The 12,236-nt window shown below is 46.3% G+C and overlaps 1 protein-coding gene across 1 annotated transcript in view; it reads left to right on the top strand.

Annotated features, from left to right (window-relative positions):
* The window catches only part of KIF5C (kinesin family member 5C), an 870,858-nt gene that overhangs the window by 592,821 nt on the left and 265,801 nt on the right, over nucleotides 1-12,236 (top strand). Inside the window, exons 13-14 of the mRNA XM_069616501.1 lie at nucleotides 2,351-2,419; nucleotides 2,937-3,143. Coding sequence (XP_069472602.1) covers nucleotides 2,351-2,419; nucleotides 2,937-3,143 — 276 coding nt within the window. The remainder of the gene's footprint in view (nucleotides 1-2,350; nucleotides 2,420-2,936; nucleotides 3,144-12,236) is intronic.

The raw sequence follows: 12,236 nt of genomic DNA, 5'->3' as shown, positions 1-12,236 counted from the left end.
GACCAAGTAGACCTTTGTCTTTGAAGGAGTTACCTGTTGAGATTCAGTCTGGTTTGAAACCATGTTATGGCAGCTTGTAGCAGCTCTGGCAAGGCTACTACTTGTTGCCATGCTATGTAGTCACTATTCGGGGACACAAATACATGTTATTGTCTTGACACTCATTTGAGCTGTTTGACGCAGACTCCTCGTGTGCTGGGCAATCATGATTTTTAAGATGTAGGATTTCGGTCTCCAGCAGATCGCTTATAGTGTTTCTCTTAAAGTTATAAACATGCATAGGATCATGATCGTACTGCATGTGATGCAGTGGTCGAAGTGGGCGGGAGCGGTGCTCCTCTACTTAAAAAAAAAAATACTTTACGGTTCTTATACTTTTATTTGAAAAAGAAACCGTTCCGGAATGGTTTCGTTTTAAAGGAAGTGTAGGAAGAAGTTGAAACTTGCACTTCAGTGCACTGCACAGAACGTTGCCTTAAACAGGAGGCGCATGTGTGTGGGGCTTTGTATTGTGCATGGGATGGGGAGTGGTGATGGGGGTTTGTGGGGAGCGTGGGGTATGCCAGCAGGTAACATAGTTCTGCTACTTCTATTCATACACGTAGACCCCTGATGTGTCTCTGAATAAGAACATTATAAACAGTAGTGGGCGCTGTGCAAACTACCCACATGTCTGCAATGGCTATATACAGGTAGTCGGTTTATCACAAATTACATTGGGTATTCCCTCCCCCCCCCCCCCCCAAAGTACAGTCGCTGGATTGTTTGTTCACCTGGTTGTCCTTCTGTTCATTGGTGGCTTTCGGAATAATATTTTGGATGCTGCATTTGGTATATATGGCTGTAAATTGCATATTCTGACTATGTCAGATATAGGATTCATTAACGGGCTTCAGATTGCACTACTGTGGCATTTGATCTCATCCGCTGCACAGGTGAAGCTGAACTTCACATATGGTGACTATACTGGTGATGAGGCATTAACCAGCATTAGATGGGATTTCTTCTGAGACATTTGAGGAGGCACTGCAGGCGCTGCCTTCAAATGCCCTACAAGTCTGTGCCTTGCATATGGCGACTATACCAAGCAGATATGGCACTTGCATGCCATGGCAGTGGCTAGGAATGTGAAGCTGCACCTGGCTATGCCTCATATACCATGATTTTGCCGGACATGTTGGCCATTATTTGCTTATGATGTCAGTATCCACATGTAAGTGACTAAATGTTTTGGCAGCACATGGAAGGTTGGGGCTGTATTTGGCATATAGTGACCGTACCAGGCGCGTGGGGCTATAACTGACATACGATGACAATAGCTGCCCATGCCTGCCTCTATAGGTATGCAAAGCGTGTTCCCTTAGCCCACTTTACTTCTGCTGCGTTCAAAGTTAGCAACTCAAATAGCCTTTCGTTTGCAATGGTCACTATTTTGTTAAGTTTTTTACATCCACAATAGCTCATGCCATGGTCGCCTCATGATCAAAGGTCATTTGACATCACTTTCTGTGATATCGGGGGAGGGGGGTTGATGTCCCTTCTGCTGTCCCTGGGCTTTAGGTGAATTAATGTCCCTGTTTCCAGATTTATTTGAAGTGATAAACAAACAATAGCTCATTGAACCAGCATAGATTGGTTTTTTGCAATTATGATATGGTTTTTGTAGTGAATTTATTCAGATTTGGCACTGGCCAGTTCATGCACTTTATGATGCAGTAAATGTGTGTCAGCTTGAAAAGTATGTAGGAAAATATTGGTGACGTTTTACAAGAGCTCAGTACCTCGAAATGCTGTCTCACTTGCTTCCAGTGTTTTGTGACCTTCATCAGCAGCCATTCGGCTGTCGTTATAGAGACACGTGTGTTAGTTTTGTGATAATAAAACATAACACACGTATCTCCTTGGTCCCTGGAGGATAGCTCAGCTGCAACGTGCTCGCCTTGGAAACAAGACAGCATGAAGCAACACAGGTTCGATCCCTGGGTCTGTGCTTAGAAACCTTTGGGTATTAAGCGTGTTATAAATGCGCAACTAAAACATATTCCAACTAAAACATAATGTAGGGGATTGGAAGGAACACTCCTTTGTTTCTGCTTTGTCAGAAAGAGACAGTCTAAAGCTGCCATGTTGCTGGGCATGTCCTTTCTGTCAGCGGAACGGTATTTTGCTCTGATTACGCAATATAATCACAAGGACTTCACATGAGTAAAGCATTGAGTCTCCTCCTTCAGAACGTTTTTTGATGTTCCCGCTTGTCTTGGACACAAGAAACTCAGTCCAGCTCAAGAAACGTGTGCTTTGATGTTAGCTGGAATTCAATAACTAAATGTTAACTCATTTCTCTTTACAGGATGATGAGATCAACCAGCAGAGTCAGCTGGCCGAGAAGCTGAAACAGCAGATGGTAGATCAAGAAGAGGTAAAGCGCTCATGACTAGGCATTGGACACTCTTTGCATTTTATGTTGGTGGTGATATTGTACATAAATGGCCGCTTTTCATGTGGTAATAGTGTGCCTGTCACAGTGCTGGTTCCTTGCCCTCAGGAGACGTCATGAGACTGGTAGCAAGTCCCATCGAAAGAGCAAGAGATTCCCACACCCTTGAACTCTTTGCTCAGGTCTGCATGTGCCACAGTCTGATAACCTCATTTTGGATGTTGAAGTTCCTAATCCACTGCAATGTATGTATTGCCTCAGAGCACAATCACTGAGATAAACAAGTAACACATTTATGTTGACATCAAGTGCCTTGCTGCTTTTGGGGTGAAAGTAGTGCTTGCATAGATTGTGGATGTGTACATTTTGCGCAAAAATAAATTGGAAACTTGAATTAGTTGGGGGATATCTTGTATGATTGTTATGCATGCTGCCCACGTCTGCAGCTTACGACTAGTGCCTGGTGTTGAGAAGATTGAGATCTTCTATCTGTTTCCAGCTTTTGGCCTCCACGAGAAGAGATTACGAAAAGATCCAGGAGGAGCTGACACGCCTGCAGATTGAAAACGACGCGGCCAAAGATGAGGTGAAGGAGGTGCTTCAGGCGCTGGAGGAGCTGGCCGTCAACTATGACCAGAAGTCCCAGCAGGTGGAGGACAAGACGAGATCCTCGGAGCTGCTCATGGACGAGCTCAATCAGAAAACGGTAAGTAAAGCACCAAATGTTTGCCATCTCTTGATCTTGTATGATTTTTATCAAAAATTCGATTGTACGAAGTTTTCAATATACAGGGTAGTGTTTAAAAAAAATCGGAAGCCTGCAAGCTTCTCGCTAAAACGGAATGAATGGTTTTTCGAAAACAATATAATTCTGTCTCCGAAGTGGGACATGGATCACAGTGAAGCGCAGCACTATTTCTATGACCAGTTGACACTCTGGTAAGTCGATGCCTATGTAGGGGACATGGCGTCCCCAGAATGCATAAAAGATTAAAGATGGAAATTCTAACCCAGGAACCTCTGACTCTCAACTAGTTTCTGCAACTGGCATAGCACATCTCCTTAATGGAAGAAATAACTGCACCCCCCATATTGTGCTCTTTGCCTTTATCACCTTGACGCAGCCTCAAAAACCTCTTCTTATAACCTGCAATTTATCCTTAACCTGCACACTTGTCATGTAACCTAAAAGGGATGTAAAGTGATTGCATGCATCACTATACGTGCACCGTGGACAGCCATGTGAAAAATATTGGCAGCAGTGCTTTGAGGCTGGCACACACTGCACATGTGACTGCCTATATGTATTATTAAGGGCAGCACTGAACACTGCACATGAAACAAGCATTGGCAATGGCAACATTTGTATCTTTTGTGTAGTCATGGGATAGGCATTTGCAAGACAGTGCTGTAATGGTACTAACTGGTCATTAGTGGTATTAGCTGCAAATTGGTCAGCGTACCTGGGCATTTAATGGCAGTGCCTGGCAAATGTCTATCTAATACCTATACACAAGCATAAACTGTTAGTTTTGCCAATGCTTGTTTTAACAGCATTTCAGTGAATAATGTACATACTTATAAATCAAGCAGCTGGAGGCACAGTTTGTAAAGACATGTTTACTACAGCAGTAGCACATTTATAGCTCCATTAACTGACTGTTGTGAAATATCTCTGGCAGGAACTTTGAAACCAACGTTCGATATTACTGCTTGATAACGCTTACTCAAATAGATCCCAGGAGGTTGTGTTTTATGTGTGCAGAGGCAGGAGGTGAGCTGGAATAGTCATACGAGGTAGCATGGAAATGGGTAGTCAATGTCATGGGTAAATAATCAAACAACACCTCCAAGCGTTGTATCGCTCCCTGCATCAATCTTCCTCCTAGCTGTACTCCAACGCAATCGTTTCAACTTAAAGGTGGCGTTTTATGTGGTGACTATCCTGGCACTCTTGAGATGTGTCCTGCATGCTGCAGCGTAACTCATCAAAGGACTCTGCAAATACAACCACATCACCCTAATCCTCACAAAACTACACTGGCTCCCGCTGTAAGCCTGTATCATCTTCAAATCCTGCTGCATCATCTACAAGGCTGTCCCCCTGATGTCCCCAAGCTACCTCTGAGAAACTCAGCATCCCGGAGGCCTACGGTCCACCACAAGCAAGGACATGTAGAGACTTGAGCTCCACCAGTGCAGGAAGGAAAAAACAGACTACAGGCTTTCTCCATCTTGTGACAAATCAATGGAATTTGGGGGAGCCCCTTCCTGTGAGGTTAGGGAGGTGAGCCCGCTCCGCTATACCCTCCCAAGGAGTAGAGGCAAGTGGGACCTCACCGGAAGAGATCCCCCCCCCTAAGGGAACAAGGACTTCCGTTCCCAAGTGGAACTCCCTCAGTCTACATATACCATTTACAACACAAGAAGACCAGAACTGTTAGAACTGGGACAAAGAAACTACTAAAGGAAATCATTCTATGGAAAAGGATCTTGTCCCTTTTAATTTATGACGCTCATCATACTAGGACGAGCATGTTAAAAGACGTACAGAGAGAGGGAGAGATGCAGAGAGAGAGGGAGAGATGCAGAGAGAGAGGGAGAGATGCAGAGAGAGAGGGAGAGATGCAGAGAGAGAGAGAGAGAGAGAGAAAGAGAGAGATGCCCACGGGTTACAAATTCACTCACATGGCCAATATAGGACCCCAAACCCGCAGCTGTCTCAAACGCTGAAGAAGCAGCAAGGCAGGACCCCAAGAAGAGGTGGTGGCGAGACCACAGAAGCCAATCCATGGTGGACAGCTGATCCGAAGAACATCACTGACAACACCAGCAACAGGAGGCCTTACAGCATCCAGGCATGGGGTCAAGCACTGGGATCCCAAGAGAGGAGACAGGTGGAAGCCAGAGAATAGACGGTGTCCGCAAAGCCTAGAGAGACTGAATACCAGAGAGAGAAATCCTCCGATAGCATCCTCCTGCAAGACCAAAGGTCTTCAGGAGACCGGGAAGTGCGGGAAGATTCAGAGCAATCATTACCACAACCAGTTAACTCATCACAGTAGGGAATTGTGTTTTATTTTTTTTATTTGGCTTTATTGATTTTGAAACAAAAATAAACAGAAAAACAAAAAAAAGAACAAAAGATTCAAGCGTTTCACTTGTTACAACTCTTGTTAGCATGTGGTTACATCAAAAGAACAAAACTAGAGTCTCATTATACAGTTCATCGTCCTTGCGTTCGTTTCAGATCTCCAGTAGTAACAATCAGAATAACATTCTCCATACCCACCCCCCTCCCTCCCGGTGGTTGGGCAGACATCATTTCGGCATCTTTTCTCTGTTGACATGTCATAGCGGGTAATGTTCGGTTCACTATTATGAGGTTTGCTTGAATCATGGGTCTTAGCTGGCTTGCATTGAATGTTTTGGGATTCTTGGTTTATTTAAGATCGTGTAGTGTTTTCGGGTTGGGAGTGCATCGTCTCATAGAGGTGTGTGCTTCGAAACTCCAACCATAAGGTCTCGCATTGCGGTGCTTTGTTATGCAGGGAAGACGTGATCAATTCCATTTTATAAATGTTGGTTGATAAATTGATCCATTCCTTTTTACTTGGAACCTTTTTGGATTTCCATTTTGTTACTAGCAGCGCACAGGCTGCTAATAATAAGTGTGGGGCAAGACCCCTAAGTCTAGTCCATTCGTCCTCATTTTTTTCCATTCCGAAGAGAACCAAATGTGGATCAGCGTCCCTCTGTTTGCCATCTATGTCCTTAATCCATGCCAGGACTTCCTCCCAGAATACTCTAATGCGTGGGCAGTTTCACCACATGTGTCAGTAGTCGGCAGTTTCTCCACATTCTCGCAAACATTTCGGGCTCAGAGTCTGAAACATCTTGGACAATTTGAGTGGGTCGTATTGCCATCTATGTAGGAGTTTGATGGCGTGTGATTTATATTGGCTGGATAAGGACGTCTTGGATGCGTTTTTGCATATCATTTCCCATTGTTCTGGGTCTCTCTCCTCTCGTAAGTCTCTCCCCTATCTGCTTCTAAGATGTTCTGTGGACCCGGTGCCTGCTTTGATAAGTTCCTTGTACATAGCCGATATCAAACCCTTCATTTCAGACTTAGAATCCAAGAGTTGTTCGAATGGTGTGAGTTCTCTCTGCAGTTTTTCTTTCCATGTGGATTTTGTGAGGACTCCTTTTATCTGGATGTATTGGAAGGTGGACAGTGGGCCTATCCCTAGGGCATCAGTTAGGTCTGGGAGAGTAATGAATATGTCCTTCTGCTGGAGTTGCCCTACCCTTTCGAGTCCCGCCTCGTACCAGGATTGGCATCTCCCTACCTCAGGTATGTGATCGTTTATCCCAGGGGACGGTGTCCAGTCAATTCGTCGACCTCAAATTGGTCGAATGACATTTGGTCGACGCAATTTCGTCAAACCATTTCGTCACATTTTTTTTTTAAATTATATTTTTTTTTTTGGGTGTTCGTTTAGGCAAAAAAAGGTTTTTTTAAGGCAAAAAAGGGGGTTGGGGGGACCCCCCCAAAAAATAAATAAATAAAGGGTTAAAATAGAAAAAATAAATTTCGACGAAATGGTTTTCGACCAATTTGCTTCGACCATTTGTCTGGTCGACCAATTTTTTTCGACGAATTGACTGGCAACCCAGGGGACCATAAGAGGCTAAGTGGGGACGGCCAGGTGGTGATCTTGTTCATTGTTTTGCTTGGTTGCCAGATTTTCCAGATGGTACTCAATATCGGGTGGCCCTTAATTTTCCATTGGATCCTTTTGTGAGGGGTCCATAGCCATTCTAACACAGTGGCCGGCAAGAAGTAATGGTTGTCCATGTGGACCCATTGTAGATGGTTGTGTTCACGTAAGTGTGGGATAAGGATGCGTAGTTGGGAGGCTTTGTAGTATGTTCGCAGGTCGGGGAGACCTGCCCCTCCTTTGTCTTTGGAAAGCGTCAGAGTATTGAATGCAATCCTCGCCTTTTTTCCCTGCCAAAGGAACCTTAGCATGCGTTTTTTTAGCTTCGTCAAAAAAACGCATTTGGTATCTCGATAGGTAGCATCTGGAAAGGGTACAGGAATCGGGAGAGGCATACCATTTTAATGGCGTTAATCCGCCCTAACTACGAAATCCTGAGTTTGTCCCACCTGTTCAGATCGGCCGAGAAGCTCTGGAGGAGGGGAGGGAAGTTGGCTTTGTATAGGTCCTTTATGTTTTTAGTGATCTGGATGCCTAAATATTTAAAGGCAGAGTGTTCGAGTTTGAGGCCTAAGGGCAAGAACTTGGTTTCGTTTTCCTCTTTTGTTCCTTGCAAAGGGAACAATATTGATTTAGTCTTGTTCACCTTAAACCCAGAGAGTTTACCATATTCTTCTAATAGTTGGAGAGCATGGGGGACAGATGCAGAGGGGTTGGTAATGTGTAGAAGTATGTCATCAGCATAAAGTGCTATCTTATATTCTTTTGTTCCCAATCGCATGCCTTCTATTCTGGAGTCGGATCGTATCTTTTGGGCCAGGGGTTCTAGGGAGAGCGCAAAAAGTATAGCTGAGAGGGGGCAGCCCTGTCTAGTACCACATCCCATGCCAAACCATCTAGAGTATTCCCCATTAACAGAGATAGATGCCGTTGGGAATGTGTATACTGCTTGTATCCCTTTCCTAAATCTCGGCCCTATCCCCACCTTGCAAAGGACTGCCCTCAAGAATTCCCACTCCACTCTATCAAACGCCTTTTATGGATCTATTGACAGTAGGGCAGGGTCACTTGGTAGGTCTGGTGATGCATGGATGAGATGAGTTTTACGCATGGTGTCAGCCCCTTGCCTACCCATTATAAATCCGACTTGGTCATTGTGTATGAGGTGAGGGATCAGTACTTCTAATCGAGCGGCTAGTACCCTGGTGTAAATTTTTGCATCCAAGTTGAGCAATGAAATTGGGCGGTATGAAGCACAAAGTTTGGGGTTTCTTCCCTCCTTTGGGATCACTGTTATTAGCGCCTTCGTAAAGGAGTTGGGGCTGTCCCTGTTTCTAATATCTCGTTAAAGAGCTCTGTCTGGAATGGTGTCAGTTGGTTGCTGAAGGTTTTATAAAACCCAGTGGTATAACCGTCCTCTCCGGGGGATTTACCTATAGTTAGTCTTTTAATTGCCTCTTGGACCTCAGGTTTGGATATCGGGGATTCTAAGAGCTCAGTTTCGGGGTACGAGATTTTGGGCATGTCTACCTGGGAGAGATAGTGTACTGTACCTGATTCCCTTGGAGTCACTTCGTAGGTGTACAACGCCTCGTAAAAGTTGACAAAACTCTCTGGGATAGTGTGGGGGGTTAGGGGGTTCGTAGGGTTATCTTCAATTATCTCTTTGACTTTCCGTTCTGCCCTTTGTTCTCTGAGTCTGGCTGCCAATAGTGTGTCGGCCTTGTCCCCCTTCTCATAGAATTTCTGTTTGAGGAATCGGAGTTTGCGTGCTATTTGTTCATGCTCCAATAGTTTTAGCTCTTCCCTTTTACGTTGTGCCATGTTGATGTTGTCGCAGTCCGTGCCCAGGTGTTCTCTGTTCTCGCTCTCCAGTTGGCAAATTTCAGACCCAAGTCTGTGCTCAAAGATCTTTCTCTCTCTTTTTTTGGTAGATCCTTCTCGTATCAAGATGCCTCTCCAGGTAGCTTTTGCCGCCTCCCATACTGTCTGCTTGGAGACTTCTCCATTGTTGTTTAGTTTGAAGTATTCCTCGATTTCAGTTGCCATTTCAACTTTAAATACTGCATCTTTCAGCAGGCTTTCATTACAGCGCCACTTCCCTCCTGAAACAGGTAAGTCTGCCCATCTTATATCTGACAGGGCCATGTCATGGTCCGACCATGTTATCGGAATTATTTCTGATAGCGTTGTGGTGTCAAGGAGGTCCTTGGTGAGGTACAGGTAATCAATCCTGGTGTATGTTTTGTGCGGATTGGAGTAAAATGTGTAACCCCTTTCATCAGGATGTTTAATTCTCCACGCATCTTGTAGATCATATATCTCCATTATGTCTGAAAGTCCAGTGCGTTCACTTCTCATTTGGCTTCTTATCTAAGGGTTGCCCGGTTCCCAGTCTTTGGTCGGGTCTGCCCACTGGTTAAAGTCTCCTCCAAGAACAACCTGGCCGGATGCTTCCAACATTATTTTGGGTATTGTCTTTTCTAGGAACTTGGCTTGTCCTGCATTGGGAGAGTATATTACTGCGACTGTTACTTTGACCTTTGCGATTGTCCCAGATATCAGGAGAGCCCGCCCGCTTACATCAGGTCTTTCCACTTCGAAGTTAATTCCTTTCTTGATCAGGATTCCGACTCCGCCTTTCCTGAGTGGGCCCGAGCCCCAGAATTCCTTTCCCCCTCTTTTTCCAAGTATTCCTCTCTCCTCACCCTTGGCAAACTTTGTCTCTTGTAGAAGGAGAATTTCTATTTGAGATCTATGGAATTCCCTCGCCACTAGTGATCTCTTGGTCGGCGAGTTGAGGCCTTTCACGTTAAGTGTTCCTATCCTTAGGGACTCCCTACCCTTCTGCTCTTCAATTGGTGCCATTATTACAGTATTTCGGTTGTGGATTTGAGACCCATGTCAAGTATGTATATTGGTCATAGGGACTCACGTCGTCCGTGAGTGATCCTTCGTGTTGCCAGTATTGCTTCATCCTCTGTACATTTCTTGTCTGCCCAGCCCCCCCACCCTCCACCCTTCCCACATTGACGGCATCCGTGCGGACCCAGGTGAAAACACTGGTCCCGCATCGAACCACCTTTAGGGACCATCGCCTCGGGTCCCCAAGACTATTATAACATCATAATCTTGATTGAGCCCCCCTTCACCCCCCATCTTTGTGTACATGGTCTGGATCTTTTTTTTTTACCCTAGATATCCTTACACAGTTCAGGCCATGGACATATGTATTAAAGTATATGTCGTTTTACCAGTGTTGTAGTTCATCAGTTCTCCCCCCCCCCCTGGGGGGGTATTACCTCTCTGAAATTTCCTTGATCCCTTGACACGTTTCCTTCTGGGGCCCTGTATACGCCATCCTTTTTCTTCGTAGCATGGGTCTCCCCGATCATGTTCCTCTGCGCTGGATCCAAGGAGTTCGGAGATGTACGCCTTGATCTCCCCTTCTGAGCTCAGCTTGATTTTGTTTCCGTTATATTCAAAGGACAGAGAGAAGGGGTACCCCCCACCTGTATCTTATGTTCTTTTCTTTCAGATGTTTGGTGATAGGCCCGCACGTGCGTCGGAGTGCCAGGGTCATGGATGATAGGTCCTGGTATATCGAGATTCGGGATCCTTGGAGGGTAATTGAGTCGCTACCTCTTGCTTTCTCGAGGATCCGTGTTTTGTCCTGAAAGCGGTGGAATCGAGCGAGGACAGATCTTCGTCCGCCTGGGGGCCCTCCGGCTCTGTGTATCCTCTCCGTCTTAGGTTCATCAACTGCAACGTCGGCAACTAAGAGTTTGATGATCTCGTGCAGGGTATTCTTCAGATCGCTCTCGGTTTCCCCTTCTCGTTCCGGGATTTCCGAAAATCCTCAGATTATTCCGCCTCTCCTGGTTTTTCAAGTCATCAAGCTTGAATTTGAAGCTCTCCTCTCGTTGCTCCAGTTCGGTCATCCGTTGGTCGAGTTGCGCTTCAAGAGTGTCTATGGACGCTTGATTGTTCTCGACCCCTTCGAGCCTCTCCTCCATGGTATCTAGACGTTGGGTAATCTTGTCAGTTTTGGAGCCAATGCTGGCACCCATATTCTTTATTTCGCCCAGCAAGGTGGCAATTTCTCCTTTGGTAGCTGCTGATTCACTCTCCGAGGGATTTGGGCTCGCCATGGGGGCATAGTTTTCGGCAGAAGTCGAGACGTAGGAGAATGTGGCTAGTTTCTCCCTAATGTCCATTGGTTCTCCCAAAGTTCCTTAGTATCACCAATGCTGTTCGATGGGGAGACGGAGTCGGGGGTCAGAGGAGGCAAACACCCCTGGATCGGGGGCCCTACCTTCTGCACTTCGACGTCGGTGTTCTCCGTAAGTTAGGCGTTTGCTGATATGACCATGGTGCGGGTTCAGTAGTGCGTTTGGGTTACCCAGAGTGCGCTTTGGGGGCGATTTCTTCTTGTGCAAGGCGAAACCTTTAGGGTGCGAGGGGTCCGAGCCGCCGCTGCGTGGTGATGCTGCCGTTGTTCACGGGGTAGATGGGATGGGCGGGCCTACCGTCTCCCCGCTCAGTGCTGTTCCAGGGCCTAGCCTAGCCCGGTCTCGCTCTTCGGAAACTCCGCTGACTCGACCGAGGCTGTACCGCTCCTTTTGTGGCGCGGGACGTCACCGGGAGTGCGAATTCCGTGGTCAGGGTTCTAGGTCTTTCAGGCGTTCTTCGTTCGGCAGGCCTAGGGTCCGCTTCCGACTGTTGCGCAGTTCCTTGCGAGCAGGCCGCGGAGCTGTTACGTGTGGCGTCTTTTTGATGGACGTATATCTCCGGTTTGCAGGGGTCTATTTTCGATCGGGTTTTCGACCAAACGGGGGGGGGGGCTCTCTGCTGGCAGCACACCGACGTAGAATCTTGGGGGGGTCGTCAAAGTGGAGGCTCAATCCCTCTTAGGGACCCAAAGTGGCAGAGCTCACGCAAAGTCAGACCACATCCGCGCGCCCCCTGGTGGCCAGTCGTGATAGTTAACTTTGAAGCCAAATTACTATGACAGTTGTTGGGCAAGAGACAATCATTGTACCATACAGTTAACTTGGCCCAGTAAGCATTATGAA

Source organism: Ambystoma mexicanum, chromosome 9, assembly GCF_040938575.1.
Source record: "Ambystoma mexicanum isolate Mex_15411 chromosome 9, UKY_AmexF1_1, whole genome shotgun sequence".
Lineage (NCBI taxonomy): Eukaryota > Metazoa > Chordata > Amphibia > Caudata > Ambystomatidae > Ambystoma > Ambystoma mexicanum.
This window is presented reverse-complemented; position numbering and strand designations above follow the sequence as displayed.